The following is a 26,069-nucleotide window of genomic DNA, read 5'->3' on the forward strand; positions in this document are numbered from 1 at the left end:
AGTGATGTCGGGAAGAGAGAAGCCGTCATCAGTTTTCAGTGATGTCGGGAAAAGAGAAGCCGTCATCAGTTTTCAGTGATGTCGACCAAGGGATAAGCTGCCATCAGTTTCCAGTGATGTCCGGCCAAGAGAGAAGCCGTTATCAGTTTCCAGTGATGTCGGAAAGAGAGAAGCCGTCATCAGTTTTCAGTGATGTCGACCAAGGGATAAACTGTCATCAGTTTCCAGTGATGTTGGAAAGAGAGAAGCCGTCATCAGTTTTCAGTGATGTCGACCAAGGGATAAGCTGTCATCAGTTTCCAGTGATGTCCGGCCAAGAGAGAAGCTGTCATCAGTTTTCAGTGATGTTGGAAAGAGAGAAGCCGTCATCAGTTTTCAGTGATGTCGACCAAGGGATAAGCTGTCATCAGTTTCCAGTGATGTCCGGCCAAGAGAGAAGCCGCCATCAGTTTTCAGTGATGTTGGCAAAGGAAGAAGCCGTTATCAGTTTTCAGTGATGTTGGAAATAGAGAAGCAATCATTAATTTTCGATAATGTGAGAATGAAAGAAGCCGTCTGGACTCATCGGTTTACCACCACATTATATATATCGACAGCTACAGCCAAGGCGCATGTCAGATACATATTTTAGTTAATTATCATGGCACACGATTTTGATACTGGTTAAATATATACGTCTAGAGCATTCCTTGCGCCTTTCCGACACCATTGATGTATACAGCGTAAAACACCAACCAAATGAAATAAATAAATAAACTCGGACATCACTGAATGAGTGAGTCGGTGCCTGAGGTTTAACGTCGTACTTTGTTTTCAGTGATATGAGGACGAAGGAGTCGTTAGAGTGCGTGTAATGTGCCTCCTTTTTGCAGGACCGCTCCTTTATTGACATACCGAAGGCAAGTAAACCGCTCGAGTCATTATACTGATACGGGTCAACCAGTCTTTGCACTATCCCCTTAACGTTAAACGCCTAGCGAGGAAGTTACAACTTCCTCTTCAAGGTCTCAGGTATGATCAGTCCCAGGATTGACCCTGGATCTATCTCTTCCGAAGCGGACGCTCTACCAACTTTCACTGGGTACGTCCAACCATTTGCCAACTCTCACATTTTCGTCGCTGCTCTAATTTTATTCTGCATGATGTAGATTTTAATATTGTCGATTATTGATCAGGAGCTTCCAAAATAATTAACGATTGGCACATACGAATGTCAGGATGCCATTAAGAGATCAACCGCCATCGATTTTCAAGGATGTGAGGAAGTTAGAAGTCGTCATCAATTTTAATCCACATAGAGAGCTTTGAGTCAGTGATGTTAGGGCAGTCTCTATAAGGTTATAGAGACTGCCGTTTCGGGTTAAGTTATTTGTGCTTACCAAAGCGTTAAAAATATCCTTTTTCCCTAAACACATACAAGCAATGTCATTAAATGTGTGTTTCATTCGTTTTAGAAGACTTCGAAGCACTTTCTTTATAACAGGTCAATGTTAATTAGATGTTTTTCATGTGTACGTGAAAGGATTTCATTTCCTATTCATTTACGTATTGCCTTGGCAACCCACTGTCCTTTCGCGCATCAGTAACAGCCGCACAATTGAGAAATTAAACTGGTCTTATCCGAATGGTTTCGCTTGGTATCCTGCTGTATAAAAATGCATTTGAAATGCATTTTTTGTTTTTTAATATCTCGCTCTGGCTTGCAGAAGCCATCTGCGTAAAATTTATAACCAGACACGCCCCGATAAGCTGGAGATATAGTTTTTGCAAGTCTGAGATGAGGAACGAACAACATTTTCGTCTTTACTGTCAGCATTCTCGGAGCTCTTATCTATGTGTCGATGATGCTTGCTATTTATACTTTGTAATGTGATATTACGACTGACCCAGTACATCCGGGCTACCCACGTGATTTGATGTTTGGCATCGTACCCATTTGTTGGTCGATCAACGTTTTTGTATAAGAGGTTTTACCACCATACAGCGCCAAAATGACGAAAAAAAGAGTCAAGGTAAATTTGAAACGGACAGTCTTGCTCTTAGTATGATTTCATAGATAGAGACTGGCAAGATTCCAATTAGCACCAATGTTTTGCGTTTCCTCTCCGATCGTAGATGGGAAGATCTTTACATCAACCTTCATATGGCCATGGGGTTCCTCCGTGCTTGGCTAGGTTTCCTCCCGCATTAATGTTGACGGTCGTCGTATAAATGAAATATTCTTAACTAAGCTGTGAAATAATTTGTCAAATAAATAAATAAATGCTTTGTAAGAGTTAAAGCAAAATTGCATCATATCTAAACTTTTACGCGTATTTTTCTACTTTGGAAAATATTGGTTTGGTTGAGCCATCACCATGACCAAGAATTGCTCAAATTATTGCCAGTGAATATCAGTCTCGCACTATTTATAGTTTTAAAATGAGTCGAAAGTTTGAAAAAGTTATAACCGGCCAGTTTTATTAAATTTTACAAACTTTAGAATCATTACCGACTTTGTGTGTGTGTGTGTGTGTGTGTGTGTGTGTGTGTGTTGGGAGTGGGGTGGGGGGTGGGGTCTATTCTAAAATGGGAGCCAAAATTCAAATGGTTTAGAGCAAACTGTTTTTGTGTTCAAAATCTCCGGAAAAGCCTCTTTAAATAAGTAACATATGACTATTCAGCGTTCACAACAGGTCGTAAGAGAACTGTCATGTCAGCATCTGTTGGTCAGCACCATGTTCCAGCTTTTTTGGAAGAGTGTATTTCTTGATTTACAACTTGTTATAGTCACCATTACTTTGGTGGAGGAATTAAGACCACGTCTGCCAAGTCCAGTTAACACATACTTGCCAAAGTTACCAATTCGCTATTTCTGTTGGTGGACACAATCCAATTCCTCAATAATTTTTAATCGTCTCAGACTGGTAAACCATATTGTGTTCAGTCTTACGCTTAGCTTAGTTGTGCATCATGAAATTGTATGCAAAAAGCGTGGTCAACAGCTTGCAGGATAGACCATCTAAAAATTGCATCTAAGCGTAAATGGTCAAAGAAAATCAATCAGAAAAAAACAACTGCTAAAAGGCCAATATTTTATCTTCCTGTAAGGTAATCTGATTCTGATGTCGAATGCAAAATCCTTGATCAGGAATTATTTTTTATTTATTTGGTTTAAATGTCAGTGTTACAGCTAGGCCATATTGACCTTGTAGAACGTCGTCAACCACAAGATTCCACACCTCCACGTGTGATTTCTCCATTCTCTACACTGCTATACCTCACGTAGATTCAAACGATAAAATGTCGTCATTAATTGTTCGGTTGCTTAATATAAACTATCACCGCTATGTTAACACCAAAGGTAACAAAGCCTTTTTCAGCTCCACTATACCTACAGGGTTTACCATTTGAATTTCAGAGGCTGTCACGTTGCTGACTGAGTTGCTTGAGTTTCGCATTAGTAACGTTATAGTAACATAGTAACGGCAAAACCATTTATCAGCAATGTATATATACATAGGTATTCCAATGAGTATAAATTGTGCCCTCCTTTTGGCAGGTTTATACTTCTCATATCTGTCTCATTCATTCGACTTTGTTGTGATGATCTGCTAGTTTTAAACTGCCCATGTATATTACAGGCTACCTAAGACATATACCCACCTTAAAGAAAACTACATGCTCTTCAGACGGTATACAACTTATCTGCGCATGAATGCAGTTGTACAAAGTCCACAATCATGATATCCTATCACATTGACTACAACAAGAGGGATAGTTTCAATTTTGACATTGTGATTCGCCTTACTTGGATAGTAAAAATACATGTACCAAAGGATCTTGTGGCATGTATAGCATTTTGTTAAATCGTGTGAGTTGTGCGACGATTTTAATAAACGTAAGGCCGTAGTTGTTGTAGTTGATCACCATAATGGCCTTCATCAAACGCATTCACTCTAAGTTTCTTAAGCCTTACAATAGGCATAATTATCTTGTAAGTAAATATGGACAGAGCGTCCAGAATCTCTGGCACTCTGCTTCATGACTGTGTCTAATTCAGCTTTACCTGGGTCTAAAGGCTGCTTATTCATTGTGTTAAATTAGATCTCCACAATTGGATATATGGCCAGTTACAATCAAAAGATAACCGAGATACATATTTTATTATCGACAACTTATGTGCTAGCAAGGTACACAGTTTGAATACTGATTTCACCCAGTCACCTAGAACATTCCTTGCGTCTTTCTGGCATCCTTGAGGACCGCTTCTCTTTGGTCTTGCGATTATTGACCTTGAACGTCCGTGTTGGATGACGGCTGGTTTACGAATGTGTGTTTCATTAATGTGATCAGGCACTACTAGAGGACTAGCACTATCAAGGCCTTAATTGTTGCATACAGTTGAGCACTATCATGGCCTTCATGAATGTGGCCATGCGCGATCATGGCCAACTGTGAGGTGGTCTGGTACTGTCAATATAAAGGCCTTGCAGCATAAAGAGTAAAACCAGAGCAGTGACAACAGTTCTGTAGTTAGCAAATGGTCACACGTAACCGGTGAAATACGGCCTCTTGTGAGTTCACCTCAGTTAGAGATTTATTCCTACCGCTCATGTAAATGCTTAAATGGTATCAAATTACACGCCACCCAGGTCCATGGCTTAAGCAGAATTAGGTAAAGTGGAATTACGTGGATGTTAGTCGCAGTTTATTAGACGTCACCGCTATGGTAGTATTCAATATGCTCTGCTGTCGTCACATTTAATAGACAGCCACATAAAGTAGCGCGAAATTTTCAGAAACACTCCACAAATAGCTATCCGCGAATGTAATAATTAACAACCTGGTGACGCCGTGTCTTACATCAGGAGCACTGGCGCGTGCAGTCTAGCTTGACCAGTCATGGTCAGTTGTCCACGGCCCCGCTGTGACCTTTGCCTGGAGGGTTTTCGCTTCGCTTGCAAATACATTGCAAGTTAAGATATGGCATTGTTTACGACAGCCTTCTCCTCAGGTCGACACACCCCGATCTGTGGCGTAGGGTTTGAATCTGGAGTAGACCAAGACTGAGTTTTACACTACTGTAGAGGGTCGCACGACCTGGCAATGTAGCGAAGAGTTCCTGACTGAGCATATATAACTGTGCAGTAAGTAAAACTTCACGAACCTCCTAGTATATCTAACGCTTTGATGTTTAGTATTTGGAACAGTTTTATTGATTTTCACGGGTTACATGCGACCATACGCCAACTATGACATTGACATATTCGTATTATTGACCCTGCGTGTTTATAAAGAGCACAATTCAGAACTATTAAAGAAATACACCTCACCCACCTCCGCTCTAAATAAGTATAGATGTGTAAGATTTGATTTCATACTTGGACTTGTTTGTGTCCATTTTTGCGTGGAAACAGATATTCGTATACCAGCCGTAAACCAATAAGGACGTTCAATAATCGCAAAGTAAATTCCCAAAACGACGTTTAACACAAATTACCAAAGAAATAACAAAACATGTATCTCAGTTGCGCTTTGATTGCAACTGTTCATATATCAAACGTGCCGAGCTAATTCATCACGATGAATATACAGCCCAGGGTTAAGCTGAATTAGACACAATCATGAAGCAGAGCGCCAGAGATTTTGGGCGCTTTGTGCAGACTTTCTTACAAGAGAATTGTACTCATTGTAAAACTTAAGAAACTCGAAGTGAAGGCCATGATCGTCAATGGCTCGAAATATGTTAAAACGTTCCTATATATTTACCGTTCAAATAGTGAACGTGTAGAAGGTTGTTAGTACTTTGCTAAAGCCGAGTAATCCTTTAACTACTTTTCTAAAACATTGCTGCACAAGTTTTGGTCCAGTCGTTCTATCGGTCTGTCTAGCATCAATCCAGAAAGTCCTAGGCTTGTATTGTTTCAAGAGATATATTCACTAGCCTGAATAGAGTTTTCGTAGAAAGAGTTACGTTAACGGTATTTTATTTTGGCCATTTACATGAACAGTTAGAATAAACCCCAACTGAGATGAATTGACAAGAGGTTGGATTTCAATGGTTACGTATGACCATTGCCAGCAATCACACTGTTGTCACTGTTTTTGTTTTTACCCTCTATGCTGTACTTCTTTAATGATATTATATTCTACTGGGATATTCAGTAAACAATTCATACAGGCTATATTTCATACTTTCACAACATATTACATTGCTTGAGCCGCTTAATTGTTCTCCCAGGCTCTGTATCCTTGCACAGCCACTGCTTGTGTCCCTCTCGTACTCATTTATTCCGTTCTTTGCATTCTTCAAGTTGTGCCTCTTTTACGCTATAAATCATCATAACTTTATACCGAGACTTTGGTTAGAATTATAGTTCAATGACGTAATAAATATATGTGAGCCATTTACTACCTGATCTTGGCAAAGAATAAGCTATTTTCGAATTATATCCAAATGGTCTCTGGGTTAATTGTGATAGTGTTATTGGCTATGTTACAGAACTCTTATTCACTTATGTTATAATACATCTCAAATGTTTATTAAAACCGTTACCACTTAATATGTCTAATATTATGGCTACTTAATTACTCAATACTTAATATGGCTACTAACTACTACTTATCTTTATTTCTTCTGATGAACACATTTTGCTATAGTATCCCCATGCGTCATTATAACGGGTTTGTCCCCGTTGAACTGGAACAGTGTTCATTCGTGCAATGCTCTTTTTAGTTTACTATAAAAAAATGACGACGCTGATACAATTTGAAATTAACAGAATACGATTGTTTACATTGGACGGTCAGGCACATGTAAGATGTTTGATGATTCCGCCCTAGTTTGAAATTCGTACTTTATATACTTTCCTAGTTCTTTGGGTTTGTGTTGAACGTCCTTTTGGGAATAAGTCTTTCGATTATTGATCCGGTACGTGCATTTTGGTTGACGGCTGGTATAAAAACGTCTGTTTCGAAGTATAAATTTCATTCTTTAGAATGACTGGCGCCGGTTGTTTACTTTGGCATAAGCTTTTGGCGTTATTTTGCGATGTATGCATAAACAAGGAGCTTTTCTGTCTTTTAAGGAGCTTCACTAAATAGGCAACCATGATAGGTGCACGAGAACTCCACCACGATCCGAGCCATTTAGTCCGTCTCAGATAAGCGCGCATGTTAATTTCACGTCCCATTGCGTATAGCATATAGACGCAGACACTTAACAGTATACATTAAAAACACTGGAGATTTTATGTAACTTGTGCTAAAGTAAACAGTGTATTATCCGGTGCTCTCAAACCGTATACCTTGGAATCTTTGCTGGACACATGAGGTGGGGATTCAGTCTCCGAAAGTATCAGGGTTTCATTCTGTATGGGGGCCTTATGCCTACCGAAAGTATCAGGGTCTCATTAATTGGGGGTCTCATGCTTACGGAAGCTTGGGACCTCGATACTTTTTAGTAAGCATGGGACCCCGATACTTTCAGTAAGCATGTAACCCGATACTTTCAGTAAGCATTGGACCCCGATACTGTCAGAAAGCATGAACCATTGATACTTTCACTGAACATAAGGCCTTGCATGATATTTTCGATAAACAAGAGATCCCGATATTCAGTAAACATCATACGCCGATATGCTTTTCAGTGAGCATGCATCAGACCGATACTTTCAGTAAACATGAGAACCCCGATATAGAATGAGACCCTGATATTTTCGGTAAGCATGAGAAGCCCATATAGAATGACACCCCAATACTTTCGGTAAGCATGAAAACCTGATATAGAATGAGACCCGATATCTTCCGTAGGCATGGGAGGCCGATATAGAATGAGACCATAATATTTTCGGTAAGCATGAGAACCCCATATAGAATGAGACCCCGATACCTTCCGTAAGCATGAGAGCCCGATATAGAATGAGACCCTGATATTTTCGGTAAGCATGAGACCCCCATATAGAATGACAACCCAATGCTTTCGGTAAAGATGAGAACCCCGATATAGAATGAGACCCCGATACCTTCCGTAAGCATGAGAGCTCGATATAGAATGAGACCCTGATATTTTCGGTTTGCATGAGACCCACACGTAGAATGAGACCCTAATACTTTCGGTAAGCATAAGACCCCCATATAGAATGAAACGCTGATACTTTCGGTAAGCATGAAAACCCCGATACTTTCGGTAAGCATGAGACCCCGATATAGAATGAGACCCTGATACTTTCGGTAAGCTTGAGACCCCCATATATAATGATACCCCTATACTTTCGGTAAGCATGAGACCCAGATATAGAATGAAACCCAGATACTTTCAGTAAGCATGAGAACCCCGATATACAATGAGACCCCTATACTTTCGGTAAGCATGAGACCCAGATGTAGAATGAGACCCCGTTACTTCGGTAAGCATGAGACCCCTATACTTTCGGTAAGCATGAGGCCCAGATATAGAATGAGACCCCGATTCTTTCGGTAAGCATGAGACCCAGATATAGAATGAGACCCCGATACTTTCGGTAAGCTTGAGACCCCCATATACAATGTTGTATAGTATTATTTGTAGATCTGCTCCATTTTTCTGTACGTTTTCTCTGTCGTAGAATACAGCAAATCTTATGTGCATAAAGAGACTTTAAACTGCGTTCTTTTGGATTGGAGACAATTTTTTAACCGTCTCAAATACTGAATACTTCACTCGTTGGCGTGCGAAAACCTGCAAAGAAATAACAGTTTCCGTAAAGTGTAATAACTACCTGACTATAGTCAGCACAATGCTAGTAATCTTACACACTGTCAGTTATACTCTTACTCTGTCGTAACCTGATAATGCTACACACCTGGCGTAATTTGGGAATCGATCTTTTGGACCCTTATCAAAGGAAGATGGCGTTTTATACTCATGCATAATACGCATAATCTTAGTGAATCCACATATACATGTACGTGAGTGATTCATCGTCAGGATGTAATGTTTTAGACGTAGGCGTTGTTACAACATAACCATAGCTCCGCTTCCTCACATGGCTCATATCCGCTGAGGATGTACAGTATAGGCTTATCTGATCATGTCATATAACCATGATATTTGATAGCTTATGCATTTGACAAAAACCTCTGTAGTCATGTGTATTATAACCTTTATGAGCCTCTGAACAATGCGGCCGGTATGAGTTCAAGTCCATCCCATGCCGGCTTCTTCTCCGGCCGTACGTGGGAATGTTTGCCAACAACCTGCAGATTTTTGTGGGTTTCCTGATACCATTATGCAGGCCGCCGTCGTATAAGTGAAATATTCTTGAGTACGGCGTAAAACACCCATCAAATAAATAAATATATAAATAAATAAATATAGGCTCTTTGGTTAAAGCCACCCATGTGCTCTTTATACATACACAAGAACGGCATTAGTGCTTATAACATACATAAATAAAATTCCCACTCCTAAATGTACGTGGAACATCGATAATTGTACGCCCAAACTGCCTGAAGAAGGTTTGGTTTGAACCGCAGTAAGTATGTCTTTGGCTAATTGGGCAAACCGCACTTGTGCAACAAGTGATACCATCTTAGACAACTGTAAATGACCTCAAATGTTGTTCGTGATGAATTTGATAATGCTGTCCTATTCTGCGAGTTTTATTGATGTTAAACTGCGCAAGCGCCCACACATGCGTCGTGAACCACTCATAGTGTCACTAAGGCCTCGTAAGCCGTGAGAGCATTGGAATCTACATAAGTAGCCTACTCTTCAAAGCCAGGCTTGAACCTGAATCCCGTATGTCTAAAGACAAGCTAACAACTATATATCTCGGCCGTCTAACTTGCTGTTGGTGGTGGACATAACGGCAGAAAGCTCTAAAGGTAGAAACCACAGCATGTGTCAGCACGGACAATAAATGTTAACATCTATATTTCATAACGATTACAGCTCAAGTTTGCTGAGACTCCTGCTCCCCTCAGACAAATATGTTACCATTGCAAACAAATCATAAAGTTTAACGCAATTGTGATGACATTTCGCCGATATTACTAACAGTAATCGAATCTGCGGTAACAGCTGACTGATTATAATGACCTCATTGCAATTAACGTCCTATATTAACATCACGCCAACATGAGGTGCAAGAATTCACCCCGCCCCTAAAACACCTCCTCCCATTTCACTGACACCTCCCAACTCAGAAAATCTGTCACTGGTCATTCTGTTTTTTAAAGGACAGCAGCGTGATTTTTTTTTAAAAATACATCTATAAACTAGCTACATGTAAACTAATTATATTTTACCCTCCTAGGAACGAGCCAATCAAGTCTCGCGAAAGTTTCTTTCACTGCGTGACATGTCGCTTACAGCATGTTGGGACTCTTTTACAAGGCCCGCCATTTTGGGCTAAAGGGTCCAAATATATAATCCTGTTTACAAAATAAAATATTTGAAGCTGGATGCTCAAACTTGGCTCAGATTGAAGCACCTCAGCACTGAATAAGCAGTCAAAATTTTATTGATGCGATGCATGTATTCCTGGGTTTAATTTGGGTTACTGTACTATTTTAAGACAAAGTCAGAACCGCTTACTTAAACGGGCCGTTGGCGTAACACCTGCTTATAACCCGTCCAAAGATACACCCGGGCCACGGAATGGTCAAATCTTTGAACCAATCAGAATGGTTCAGGACCTTATTTCCCAAAATTCGGAAGCAAGAATTTGATTGGAGGAAGAGCGACCGAGCTGGGAAGTGATTTTGTCTCATGCCTAGTTGCACTACTGTATGTTTAAAAGAGAAGAAAACATAAAAATGATGTAAAATGAGATGAAGGAGCACCGAAACTTATTTCCAGATATGTACTTTAATATTTTTGGGACTTTTTCTTTCAAGAGAAAAGGTTAATTGAAATATTTTTTGTATGGTTGGTATTTGGGACTACATCTTGGTACATCGTTTTTGCATGTGCCTTTAATAGTGATGTGAATCATGTCTAAAAATATATATTTGAATGTAAATTTTTTGTTTATATCCAAACTCATGTATTTAATCTGAATTATGATAATATTTATGTATATATGAAAACTATAAATACAATGAACATCCTGGTTGAAACATTTGTTAGTTGAAAAGACCAAATTTTAGTGCAGACACATTGTATGTTTTTTATCGTATGTAAGATCCTCATTTCTAACATTATTACATTTAGACAATATATGCCAAGAGTTGATCCCAAACACCCACCATACAAAAATTATTTTAAGGTGTTTTTTTTTCTCTTTGAAGATAAATCGAAAAAAATGTTGAAGGCCACATTTACAACTAACTTTTCGCGCTCTCTCATCTGAGCTTTTTGTAAGTATGTTTTCTCCACCTCCAAGTATATCGGTAATCAAATTATCGGTAAAACGACACAATAAACGTGCGAATATAAGCCGTGTTACAGGAACGGTTATTAGAATAATACATTGAGTGTTCAGTTAATGCGATTAGGGAGGGAAGTTTATTTCAAACATTGCTGATTCGTCTCGTTGGAACTGTTGGTTAAAAAATTGCTGAAATCGCTCACATGCATGTTGCAGTACGATAATACCGTTGTCCCCTTAAGGAGATCTGTAAAGTGATATGCATTTTGAACAGCACAGTATCGCAGCTTTCACTTTTCTGTCTGATTTGCTGACACAGATTTTGTTTGACACAGATCTTGGGTTAACAATCAAAATGTTTATCCAGAATTGCTTACCATTGTTTAAAACACTCAATTTGACTTCAAACATTCCATGTTAAAATATTTTGACATGGCACGCCAACTGTCTGTCTCATATATAAGATAACAGGTCAATAGCCTGGAAATAAGGTGGGTTTTGTATAGACAATCTATCTACTCTTACCACAACAGTCATATCAAATGCCTCGTTTTACTGATGCCTTTCCACTTGTCTTTGTAAATATTGTATCAGAAGCAGGCCACGTTCGACGCAGACGTCTTGTTTGTTATATCTTCAGGTCATGCTCACTGCTTTTTTTTCTTCTGACAACATTTTCGTAATCCTGTATATAGGCCTATGTGATAGGCATATATGCCTCCAGCGTTAATGACGGTAAGGTGAAATGACCCGGATGCCAGCAAACAAAAAAGTGAAGACTATGGGTGTAGGGTTAAAGTTTATTTGACTGCGTCTGGTTTTCTCCGTTCTGAAGAGACCCGGTAGAACGAGTTCAAGCAGCAAGCTGGCGTTTACATAGCTGAAAAAATCTACTCTTCAATTACGCTTTCTGCATGCGCTGCTGGGAAACAGTTGTTTCGTTTATTTGGTCGTGTGTAAAGTGGAATTAATCACACGTTGTGAAAGACCAAAGCTGTTCTACTGGTAAGGCGCGCAAACATCCAATTCTATATAACACCTGGTTTTGGGCCTGAAAAGATTTGCACAGAAAGTGCGGGATTTTGGTGCAGTTCATACGTCTCAATAGCCTCAGAAGCCATTCGGCTTTAGCACTGAAGAGAGCGTTTTGATAATGTGACATTGAACAGTTATTGTTGTTTTTTTCAGTTTTTTCAAGGACTTTCACAAACTGTTCAGAGAGAAAGGTTGTAATAATGTCGATTTCCACAGGAAGAGAAGAGATTATTACGCATGGCTTTAGCAGTGGGGTTATATTCCGACAAAACACTGATCTGTTTGGACTAAAACGATGCCTCTGCAAAGGGTGAAAGTGTTATATAACATTTCGGGAACCTTTTAGCGCTCGTCTTATTACGAAGTACTCGTCTATTTTGCTCGCTTAGACTGGCTACTGCCAACCTTCGATATACCTTTGCGGATGTTTGGTCAAAATGTGAAGAAAGCTGTATGCTTTTATTAATTTTTTTTCTTTCAAAAACGATATTAAAGTAGAAAGTCTTTTTACTTTTCTCTCGGGGACACAACATAAAAACCGTACTGAATATGTGAACCACTACGCACCGTGAACAGCAATATGGAAAGAAAAGAAGAGATGCTTGATGTCGTAAGTTGCTTTTAACTTTTGTGACTATATCTCTATCTCTGTCTCCATTCACTTTTTTATATATTTTCAGCCAATAATCCGTGGTGAGCTTGTCCAGATGTTTTACAAATAGGGGCGTGCCTTAGCCCCCCCCCCACACGCCCCCTCCCCCTTTCCTTTCCCTGCCCTCTCCCGCCCACATCCTGATGTCAACTGTTGTCTTATCTTCAGATGTTTAAGCAAAGAAACTTTGTTCAGATAAAAAGTTGTTTCTTTTTAAGTAAGATAAGCCATCCAATCGCGATATTCTTGCGATGTATTTATGGTTCACGTGTGAAAGAACTGGTTTTACGGGTCAAGATACCATACAAATGCTTACGATCGCTATGTATGGCTATGGTCAACTCCAAAGAGCATATAATGCCATATAAATGCTATGTATGGCTTCGGTCAATTCCAAAGATCGTATAATACCATATAAATGCTATGTTTGGCTGTGGTCAATTCCAAAGACCGTATAATACCATATAAATGCTATGTTTGGCTGTGGTCAATTCCAAAAACAATATAATGCCATATAAATGCCATGTATGGCTATGGTCAATTCCAAAGACCTAATAATACCATATAAATGTTATGTATGGCTTTGGGCGATTCGAAAAAGCCATATAATGCCATATAAATGCTACGAATGGCTTTGGGCGATTATAAAAGCCATATAATACCGTACAAATGATACAATATAAATGCATGGCTGATGGCTTTTTGATTCATCGGTGCCATCGAGTTCAAAAAAATATTTTCTCATAGATATCTGAAATGATTGAAACGAAATCCGTTGGAAACAGGCATCGGAACAAACAAAACCCTCAGAAGATGCAAAAAAATAATTGGTTATTTTCTCTTGCCAATATTCTTTCGTATAAATTATCTTGTGTAAGACCCGATATCGCCCTCTCGCGGAAGTGCAGTATACCTGCTGTGCACAATGTGAACGGATATAACTTGCGCGTGGCAGGTAGACCGAGTGAGTGCGCGGTCACAAGGTGTGACGTTCTGCTGTTACGTCACCTCATCGGTGAAAACACAAACAACTGGTGTAGGGGCCAGTGTCCATGCTCGTGCCCTCTGAGATGCAATGATTGTTTTGCACATGTGCTTCATTTACTGGACAATGGACATAAACACCCCCACCCCACCCCTTATGTTGTGGGTAATAGTTAACATGAATGTATAGGGTTAATCACTCAGTTGACTCCAAAGTAGCAATCAGTTAAGATACGGGCTTACGGTTCCCGTGGGCCTTATTGACTGATTGACAGGCATTGATTGATCAATGTTAATAGAGCTAGCGTTGTTGTAAACAGAGCTATATACTGACGAGACGTTTGTGACTGTTGGATTGCCGGAAAGAGAACTGCTCAAACCATTGGCGTCTTATGTTTGAGATGAGTTAGTTCGGAGCCCACACTGGCCTACTGAGAAACTTGGCCAGTGTATTGGAGACGGAAGATCGTTCATTGAGCCCAGGTTCTCGTGCGTCTCACGTGTTAATGGGCACTTTGCGAAGGTTGCCGGAATTGAGAGGAGGGCAACAGAAGGAAAGTGTAGGATTGAAGAGAAGCGTCTGGTTATCTCCAGTACGAGTTTCTGTTGTAATACTCTTGTCGGCCAACCTTTACTACCTAGATAGACCAAGAACCAAAATAAACACCGCATCGAAAGCGAAGACGTATGATTATCAGCCTCTCAGAACACTATAGGTGGCAGAGATGACGCTGGTACACATAGGTGTATAGCTGCGCAGACTATTGAGGAGGTAATCACTTGATAGACTTTAAGGAATACTTCAACCAAAAACTGACTGATCACTCGAAATTTTCTATCCTATCGTTGGCAACGTTTAACACCTTCGAGCTACAACCCTGGCTTGAGCAGAAACATCGAGCCAATGTTTCTCCGGTGCAGTTCTAACCGAAGTTTGTATGTACAATTTTTTGATTGTTGCAGTAAAGTGCGGTGTAAAATGGCTGCTATCAACAACATCAAGTAATCAACTTTCGAAAGTAATTGTTATAAGTAAACTGTTGGATTTGCTTACAAAGTGTAAAGTCACACACACAGTGTCACACATCGTCGATTATTCCTATCCCAGGGACTTTGACCAGGATTTCCAAAGAACGTCATTTTGTCTCAATTTAAGACAAGGTTTACGGCTCGACGATGATTTTCAAGAAGAACGACAGATGTAACATGGCATCTGGTGATGTAAGTAAAATGTTCGATTAATTTCTTTTTGAGGTTGCTCCGACCGTTTTACGACTGTCTGACGGTAGACATTTTGAATAGGAGTTTAATTTGTTTACAACTCTCTTCCGAAATCCTCTTTACCTGCCCATAAACAAACCACTCCTTTATTTCCCTATTCTTGTCCTACTTCCTCAGTGCTTTAGGATATAACTGTTGCTTACAGATGAGTGCAATCTGCTAGACGGGCGCCATTTCGGTGTGTACATGACCCCTAAAGCAATTCGTCTCAAGAGTTGCCGCCTGGTACAGCTTATCACCATGACGATGAAATATATACTCAATTAAATCTAACAAAATATTCAATCTCAAGATTCTTTGACTCTTTACAATACAAATAATCCCAGTGGTATGAAGTCGCGATGGGAATATAGCCGGCCGTCTTTCATTTCGAAAATAGAAACTATATTTTAGACTCTAGTTAGACCCTCAATTAACCCGGTAGCCATTTTTGAAGGGTTGCTCCGAAAGCGCGTTTTCTTTGGTCAAAATTTAATTAAGGCATTTCCTGGAGATTAGCTTGCTTACACTCAGATACAGCATAGTGACACTTTGATATTAAAGGGAGTATGTTCAACATTATTGCGGAAGGTCTGACAGTAACCTGCGGATGGTCGTGGGTTTTCCGCGGGTTCTGCCCGGTTTCCTCCCACAATAATGCTGGCCGCCGTTGGATAAGTTAAATATTCTTGAGTACGGCCTAAAACACCAATAAATAAATCAGTCAATCAACACAATTGCTTTCTTTGAAGTTTTCAACATTAATAACAATACCAAACAAGCACGATTCTCGGTAAAGCAAAATGATTTGCACCATTTTAATTTCATCACAATTGATTTTGAGGTATTTTTTGTGGATAACAATATTGTACTTAAATCAATATTTATGGGCATGAGGTTGAACCTTGCTACTTAGTCTTTAAAAACATACATTTTGGCCTGAAATTCCGCTTTGTGTGGTGCATTGGGAATTTATATTTGACCTGGGTTAATGTAACCATATTTCATAAGTTCACTGTTTAGATTTTCACCATTTTTGAGGTCTAAACGAGTCACTGTAACTTTACGTGAAACGAAATCACCGTTGAAATCTACGACCGACAGGTAAAGAATTGCGTAACATCTTGACGTAGCTGGATTTAGCCATCGGGCATTTTATGATGCTTAGGGCTGTGTGGGGCACAACCAGCATTATAAGAACTTGACTTGATTTAGTAGGAGTAAATTGATGCAGTGACAAGCTGTTAAACCGACTGTGGTCTGCATGATTTTAGCCATAGGAACTCAATGTAAGCCATCAATGCTTAGCGTTGGAGAAATCCACGGAAGTGGAAATCTTCTGTGTAGCTTAGTGTTATTTATGACATCGTTCAAGCTACAGACCATAACTCTCTGCTCTGACCGAGTAGGCCGTCTGCTATGCATTATTGGGCGCATGCTCCAGAGTGAGCAAAAACGTGTAACGATTCTGAAAACTGGCTATTCATGATATTTATCGCTGGTCACTTGAAACAGATGTCGCGAACGTGAATAGGTTACCATTGGATGATAGCATAACTTCATGTTTTGATGTTCTGGTATTGATGTCACGTGGCTTAATTATTCGCGTAATTGAATACACTTAATTACGGTATACAGAAAGTGTATTCAGTAACGCGGATAAGAGTTATGCATCGCACTTTAATTTGATTGGATATGTCCTAATTAATATGATTTAGTTGGATGAAATAGTCACTAATATGACTAAAGCCGACCTTCCAACGAAAGCTTTGCAAGTTAGAAACTGTATACGGTGGTACTGATATTATTAATACACGCTGGAAAGAACGATTGGATTACCCCAACAGCCTGGATTAGTACGCACAATGATGATTGTAATAGTTGAAATGATAAAACAACGCATGTGTTCGGTTGACATTCGATACATGCAGCTTATACGGATTTATTCCTTGCAAACTGGATTTATATTCAGGATGACATTAGTGGAGCCTGAGCGCAATATAAGATTAATGAGAGTTAATTATAGAAATGGATATTGTGAACCTGTGTTTTATTTCACTGTTTTTGTACTGTCAGTCTGCAATTTGGCAAGTCATCCCGGAGTTTCAGTGCACAGTGTTCTGCGCAATATTCAACACTGTAAACTGGGTGGAAATCGGGACTTCGCACAGGGTTTAGCCTGCAGGGCCCCAGAAACCACAATGGGCCTGTGCTAAGGCACGGAACTGTGTCAACAAAAGACCAAGCCACAGTCTTGGCTTTTTCATTGAATCTTGCATCTGTGAAATTCGAGATTATACATATATATGTATGCGTGTGTGTGTGTTGGTGTGTAGGGAGCCGTCGGAATCAGCTGTAAGCGCGGTAATTGTTCAAAGCTGAGGGCCGCGCGCTACAGGATATGACACAGCCTCGTTTTCAAACTGAAGGCGCTAGACTTGCGGAGTTGAGGCTCACAGGTTACGGGGCCAAACTCGATCAGTATTTCTCCCGATGAGGGGAGCTTAGTAACGCGCGCTTTTCTTATGACTTAGTTAACAAGTTCAGTTGAAAAATTTGCTTTGTGATTTCAGTTACATGGATATAACCAGGACATTGGCATGGGAGAATACCTGTGTGTAGGAGATTACATCTGCTTATACTGTGAAGAGACGGAGGGATATGTTAACAGCCAGCAGTCCAGGTATGTCTGGGACACTTAATTGGTTTTCTTCATTAAGAAAAGTCTGATGCTTTCGTTATTCCAGTTTTAGCTGAATACAGGCTTTATTTTGAGTACTTGTGAGTTCTGCTCAAAGAGTAATATGTCACAAGTGGTTTGTTTTTTCTGAAGGTGACGGTTGGTGTTTGTGTGTGTGTAAGTGGGTGAATCATCCACTGGGAAGTAAGATGGGAGTATATAGGGGATTAGCGCACCCGTCTGTAACACAGCAGTGAGCTGGGTGACAGGGCGGCAAGTCTGACACTAGTTAACAGCAGAGCGTTATATTCCGCTGAGCCGAACCCTCTGGAAAAGTAAGAAAGGAATTTATGTCACTGCTTCTTAGTTTTAAAACACTGGCGCTGCGACCCGTTGAGCCTCTTATCACACATACCCATGTTTATCTCGCGTCCCAGCCGGATACGGGCTTATATTGTACAGCTATGGTATTTAACTTTCCTAGGGTAACCAAATGTTATGAGTAACAATGAGCCAGAAACTCGATTTTCCCTGGACCTTGACATTTATATTTCATTATATATTTCTTTCCGGAAGAAAAAAAGAACACGGTGAATTTGTTTTTTTTTCAGTACAGATCGAGTGAGTGAGCCTTTCAGATTCTAGACCAATTCAAAAAGTCACGTAACAAAGAATTATAATGGTTGTCATGGGGATCAAAGTATCTGAATTGCTTCAGCTGTCAGACTCACACAAAATGACAACAAAAATGGTACTTCGTTCGCTTTTGTCCAAAAACATGAGCTCACAGCTTTAGTCTTTTATTCGAAATATACAGCCGTGTAAACATGCAGCGAATTTTAAGTTACAAGGGAGTTCCTGTTGACAGCACATGTTAGCACGACTACCCAGAGGAATTTATTCGTTCTCCTGACCTCAACAACACAACACACACCCCTGTATCATAGTTCACCAACTACATGAGACACTTAAAAACTACTATAGAGTATGAATCGTTGAACATGCTAGATACGGATGAGTGGGTAGTTCAGGACATTTCCATGACGAGCTGTTTTTTTCACAGCGAAAGTTGAGCTAGATCACTGATTAAAGTAAACTGGGCAGTAACAAGTTTAAGCTACTTAATCCGCGCACCTGCGATATTAGACAGCCTTATAGATGATAACAATATTTTAAGGTAGCGAGCCATATTTAGAGACGTGTATATAGTTTGCTGTGGCGCGAGTGGTGGCTTAACTCAGTCTTGTCAGTCTTGTTTTTATTGAATAGATCTACGTCTACATCATATAATTTGTTATTAAAGGGGACATTTTAAGATGCGAACATGAAAGTGTTCGGTAACTGATATAGAGGAGTTCCCAAGTAATGATGATGATTATGTGCTGCTCGCATTGTGCCTTGGGCGCAGTCTGAGGGCCGAGGCCGTCAACTATGATGACAAGTCTTGTGCGGTTAGGTTGATACAGTTAAGGTCTACTTAACCTTTCTAGAATATACAAGTGTTTTAAGTTAAAGACATGCAATAAATATGACGAATGCGTTTGTCGTAATAAAGAGCAGCATTCTCTGCTTTAGGCGGCTACAGTGTATAGTAGATTTAGTTACATATTTGCGTTTTTACTGTCCTTAATATTAAAGGCTTTTGGTGGATATGCAGCCTTCCGTGTCTGTCAAAATTGTGTGAATTATATAATATATAAATAATTTAGTTGCAAATTTAAGCTTTTACTGTCCCTGACATTGACACCATTTGATGCTTGAACAGTCGACCGAGTGTATTGAAATCGAGTGAACTTTGTGATACATAGAATAGGTAATTATACTATTTAAACTTTTGCAGTCCCTGAATTTTGATTGAACTGTACAATTTAGTCTATAAAATACAGATATATTTGAGTAACACATTTACGCTTTCATCATTCCTGATGTTAAAACTGTATGATGCTTACAAAGCCACCTGTTTCTGTCGAAATTGAGCCAAGTTAAGAACCAGCGTTCTTTGCGAGATGGGCTAGCTTAAGGTGCGTGTGTAAGGTAAAACAAAGGTGTGAGAAATGGAACGAGGTGTGCAATGGCTATTCTGTGTAGGAGAGTTAGTCGTCTGCAAGCTGACAGGAAAGAGTTAATCTGCATGTAAATGTCAGGCGGTGTCAGCGATGATGCCGACGAGGCAGATGGAGCGATGAAAGAGGATTTCACTACTCCAGGGTTAACATCCTGCAGTCCTGCTGTCACCGTATAGGCCCGTCTAGACAACGCGGGTCCTCCGAGCTGTACAGAGGATCACGACGTCCACAAGTGCTGTGTTCAAACAGAACTCACGTGGGCGGTATTTTTGGTAGAATGAAGTGAGTTACAATGGCAGCAGGTCACCTCGCAGTGTACACAGGCTTATATGTGAGCAAATGACGGCTTCTTTATTTAACATTGATTTATGAACATAATGGCTGGTATGGTTTGTTAACGGCATCCGCCCTTTCTAATATGTTATCAGTTTTAAGGGTTAGATAATATGAACAGCTATGTAGTGAGTGGTAGGCCCAACACTTACGCTTTATCTAAAGTCAGATAACGGTATTTGAAGGGCCTATATTCCCTTTATCTTGTAATAAATTACGTAAGACATATACCTACTTACTGCACGTGCCAACATTTCTTTTGTGCCAAGATTGCGCATATAGGCCTAACCTGTCTTGGATAAAAATAATCAATATGTAATGGAATTAGCTACGTAAGTACATCTATCGTCATCTTATAAGATAATCGGGTAATTGGAGCTTCGATATTACCGCTTTTTGATGAATAAAAGGTTTTATTCAGCCTTGTCAGGGTGGGCGAATTAATCCCGGTCCCGCTCAACGTTGGTGGAGGGATTAGGTTTCTCAGCGGAAGTTTACAAATCGCCAGCCGGACTATCTCAGTGTCTCCGATACGAAATATAAATATTAATAAGAACATCAGGTTTCAGCAAGGATAAAATCCGGAAGATCCCACCGAATGGGGTTGTATATAAACTAAGGATATCCATTTTATACAGACCCACCCGCCTGATTTCATTCATCATTCTTTTTTCTCTGGGGGAGGGGAGAGAAACGACGAATACACGTAATAGATCATTGGTCCCATGATATACAAAAGTTGTATTGGAGAACCCTTATTGAGTATGTTATACAAAGTGGGTCACCGATTCGACTCTATTACGCGCTCACTTGAAATCGTTTACCTCCAGAAAAACAGCGGAAATTTTTTTGAAGCACAGAACCTTTTGTAAGGTTAGATAACGGGTTTATTATGTACAGTCCTGCCACTAGTTTCGTCAGTCAGGCCAGTACTGTTTTTTCGTTATATTTCCCGGCTAACGCACATAAATACGACGTGCTTAGCCAAGTCAAACAAACTGACCCTAACGAGTCTCGAAATCCAAATCGACAAATATGTCTTCACCAGAAATTGAATGCTGTGAATGATACAACACGACTAGTTATTAAATCCGTATAATTTAATAAAGTAGTGATTAGCGGGTTTCCCTTTAGACTGAAAATAACATTAAATAATGCAGTCAGATAGCCTGAACTCAAGGCCGCGATCCATCAGTCAATCAGTCAATAAATCAGTCAGTAGGGGAATCAGTTATATAATCGACAATAAACAACACATCCACCTTAACAAAACCATCATTCACGCAGTAAATCGACGCGTGCAGGTCATGACATTAAGCCATGAACTGTATTTAATGACCATTTTTTTTTCGATCGTTCCATGCATTATCCAACCTTGAATAAAAAGACAACACCATGGAGAGTAAAACCAGAGCAGCGACGACAAAGTTTGAAAATCGTCGCAAAATCCCGCTTCTTGACAGTTCACCTCAGTCAGGATATTTATTTCCCTGTAAACAGCAGCAACTTTAACGTCCCCTGGCACTATGGCTAAACTACAACTTTGCAAAACAAGATCGCATTCATGCTAATTGCAATTTATTAAACGTCACTGGTCTAGAATAACTCAAAATGTTGTAGCGTACATTAAATGAACATTAAATAAACAACCACATGAAAGCAATGCGATACGACCAGCCTGGTGAATTGATTTATTTTTTTTGATTGATGTCTTACGCCGTGCTCAAGAATATTTCACTTATACCACGGCGGCCAGCATTATGGTGGGAGAAAACCGGGCAAAGAACTGGGGAAACCCACGACCATCCGCAGGTTTCTAGCAGACCTTCAAACGTACGGTCGGAGAGGAAGCCAGCGTGAACTGGATTTGAACTCACAGCGACCGCATTGGTGAGAGGCTCCTGGGTCATTACACTGCGCTAGCGTGCTAACCAATTGAGCCACGGAGGACTGTCCATCTCCTCAACACTGTTGCATCAATTCTCAGAAGACTGTCCATCTCCTCTACACTGTTGCATCAATTCTCAGAAGACTGTCCATCTCCTCAACACTGTTGCATCAATTCTCAGAAGACTGTCCATCTCCTCAACACTGTTGCATCAATTCTCAGAAGACCGTCCATCTCGTCAATACTGTTGCATCAATTCTCAGAAGATGGATGCTCAACACTGTTGCATCAATTCTCAGAAGACTGTCCATCTCCTCAACACTGTTGCATCAATTCTCAGAAGATGGCTGCTCAACACTGTTGCATCATTTCTCAGAAGACTGTCCATCTCTTCAACACTGTTGCATCAGTTCTCAGAAGACTGTCCATCTCCTCGACACTGTTGCATCAATTCTCAGAAGATGGCTGCTCAACACTGTTGCATCAGTTCTCAGAAGACTGTCTATCTCCTCAACACTGTTGCATCAATTCTCAGAAGACTGTCCATCTCCTCAACACTGTTGCATCAATTCTCAGAAGACTGTCCATCTCCTCAACACTGTTGCATCTATTTTCAGAAGAAATGCAAGTATTCAAGTAGGTATGGGCTATACCCCGGACTGAACCACTCCAGTCGTGTATTAGGCGTGCAATAGCAACCAAACATGACTATAGTTGCTGCGCACCTGGACGACCTTTCTTTTCCAGCCAAGTCTTTACTCTGTCGAAAACGTGACCTTGGGCCGAAACCCTCTGGTGTAGATCCTGTGGTGCATGCAGTACTCTTGTTGACGACATCTTTTCGTCAACACATGTCCCAGTTGTGTACCGAATTCTTGAGATTGGGGTAGAGGGTTTTGCAGTGGACGTGTAAGCCATGTACCTGAGTAGCATGTGATCACTGCGTGTAGATGACAATCCTGTGATATATACAAAGCTCTTTTTGGGGAGGGCACTTCAACACAGGTCCTAGCCGTCTGTCGGATTCTTGGGAGGGGGGGGGGGGGGCGACATGCAGGCTGTGTAGCATGATAATGACTCCATGTTGAAGGCAGGTGAGCTTAGGATGAGACGCATTCCTACACGCCTGCGCGATGGATAGGTGGTTGATTGTTGGCCTTCGTGTTTGAGATAAAGGACGGTGTTTTAGATACCTTTTGTGCAAACTAAACTGTTCCACGTGGCGATTTTACTCACTCGCTGTAGCTGCGACTACTTCAGAAAAGCTTTCTGTGAACCTATTTTTGAAAACGAAAATCGGATGCTTGCAGTTATGACGCGTAGTTTCTCATTAACGAATAATGCCGAAGGATTAATCGATTTTTACTGAGTTTCCTTCATGAAGCAAATGTAAAAAAAAATGACAGATGCGTCTCTAACCAGCTTTTTCGTCCTTTACCAATATATGTTGTCTTTAAGCGTGTCTGCATGCAATATTTAACTAAAATGTGAGGAAAAGGGCTGCTGCCTTGCTGACTGATAGATAAGAAATTGGCGAAAGAAAAACAGCCAGGCAATCTGTATGGGTATATTCGGAGATTGGTTGCTGAAGTAGAAGCATCTTTCATGCGCGCTTGTCCTGGTCGATGTTTGAAATTAGCCCTACGGTCATCCAAGTTTAGCCTTAACCATCTACGTCATTCTCCAGCATCTTCAGGCTATTTTGTTAACTGGTCATGCTTATCTATGCTTTTTTCGACTACCCACCTTCCCTCTCCCCTTTCCACACTTTTGCACAGATAATGAATCAAACTGACAGTCGCTACCTGTGACACGTGTCCGTTCACGTGGCCGACATATATAGGATGGTCACTCGTGCCCGCAACACTAACTTTGCCCCCATCATCTGGTGAATGTTCATGTTCGTAACGGTTCATCTCCTCATAAACTGGGTCAGATGTGGATAAACTTAGGCCCATGCGATGATATTGACATTCCACTGTAGACAAACGGATTTTACGATTGATGAGGGAGTTCGAGCCTATTTTCAGTAAGACGTCATACAAACCTGACCTGAGGTGACCGGTGAAGCCGCAGAATACTCTTAGTTACCTGGTTACATAGGGATACCCTCGACTGAGCATCCCCGAGGCCTGGTCCATTTGCATTGTTTTAATGTTATTGTATGTTAAACGTGATGACAACACAGCATTTTGAGTAATTCTAGACCAGTGACGTCTAATTGTAACTAACATCTATGCATGTTTTAGGTCGTATTTCACCGGTTACGTGTGACCATTGGCCAGCTATCACACTGTCGTCGCTGCTCTGGTTTTTCACTCCGTTCTGTACGTCTGAATGATATTGTTAAAATTGCAGATTATGTGCATGTTATATTAAAACTCCACCCATTATTGGTATTGTTGGTGATCAGATATTCCTTTTGCCTTGCTTTCATGTGATTGTTAATTCTGCTTAATTCATAGCGCTAGGGGACGTATACGTTACTACTTTTTGTGACATTCTGACTTACATAACTTTTGATCCGTTGAAAGACGCCGTACGACTGGTTTGCCTGTTTAAAACGCAAAGCGCACGAATATATTGGGATCAAATATTTACGTATAGGTAACTTCATAATTTGGCGATTGTGATAATGGTTAATGTTGCTCTTTGCCCAAACAATTCATTCCTTAGACTTAAAAGTTTGATCTTTTGTAAGCATTTCCACTAATTCTAGACACCGTCGATCGGTACAAAGCTGTATTGTTACCTGGAGGGGATGGATTTCTTTCATGGTAGTGCGTTTTGAAAGCTCCTGGCATTTCCAGTGGACTTTCCTGGGCGTTCCTGGACAGATCTTCTCGATAGGAGGAAAGCGCTTACACGTGACCCCTGCTATTACAGGACAGATGTGCGACGAATATATCTTGTATTTACAGGTCAGCACAACCTAGCATGAGTTCTAATAAGCTAAGCTCGATGTAAACTAACCACAGGATGCCTTACCGACAAGGTTAGCAGAATCCATGCAGTATATGTGGGTTTTCCTAAATTACCCACGTAATGTTAACCCAGGTGAATCTGGCCGCCGAAATACGTATACCAGTCGTCCACCATAAAGAGCGTTAGATAAAACAGCACCTCATGAAAGTCACTGAAGGATGACCGTGTGCAGAATATTGGAATCATGCCACAGTGTATCTGTGATAACGAATGGGACTATGAGTGGGAATGGGCTGTTGTTGATCTCGAGAATCTCAGCGTGGAAAGAGACATTCGTACATAAGCCGTCAACCAAAATGGACGTTCCAGGTCCATACACGCGAGACCAATTCCCAAAACGACGTTTAACACAAACCACCAAAGCACTAAGAAAGTATATAAAATAAGGGACCATGCAAAAGAGAAGCAGCCAGTCGTTTTGAGTGAGGTTGGAAAGACTCAAGGGATGTTCTAGGCGAATGTATAAGGTCAGCATTCAACCGTGTATCATGCTAGAATATAAGTTGCATGATCAAAATGTGTATCTCAGTTGCCCAGAATTATTGGAAGGTTTCGCTCCAATCATCCTAGAAAGTCAAGTTTTTAGGGATATCTGCAGGTAACTCGTTTTTTAGTGGAAAAGTTTGAGTGCTGTGTGTGCATCAACAATTAAATACAACACGGGTGGTAAATCTCTATGATACCAACATTACGTGTAGGAAGTGCTTATGTTTACATCTCCTGTCTTAGACTTTGTGCATATAAGCTATATAACCACGTTTATTTTGACATTATAAGGAAAAATCCGACAACAAAGAAAAATGGTGACCACTGAAAATGTCGGATCTCGGCAAAACACCCAAATATATCG

At 40.4% G+C, this 26,069-nt stretch overlaps 1 protein-coding gene across 1 annotated transcript in view; it reads left to right on the forward strand.

Moving 5' to 3' along the window:
* Positions 1–26,069, forward strand: part of LOC135465855 (inositol 1,4,5-trisphosphate receptor type 1-like) — a 115,158-nt gene that overhangs the window by 13,523 nt on the left and 75,566 nt on the right. The window contains exon 2 of the mRNA XM_064743218.1: positions 17,841–17,950. Coding sequence (XP_064599288.1) covers positions 17,841–17,950 — 110 coding nt within the window. The remainder of the gene's footprint in view (positions 1–17,840; positions 17,951–26,069) is intronic.

The sequence above is a fragment of the Liolophura sinensis genome, chromosome 5 (genome assembly GCF_032854445.1).
Source record: "Liolophura sinensis isolate JHLJ2023 chromosome 5, CUHK_Ljap_v2, whole genome shotgun sequence".
NCBI lineage: Eukaryota > Metazoa > Mollusca > Polyplacophora > Chitonida > Chitonidae > Liolophura > Liolophura sinensis.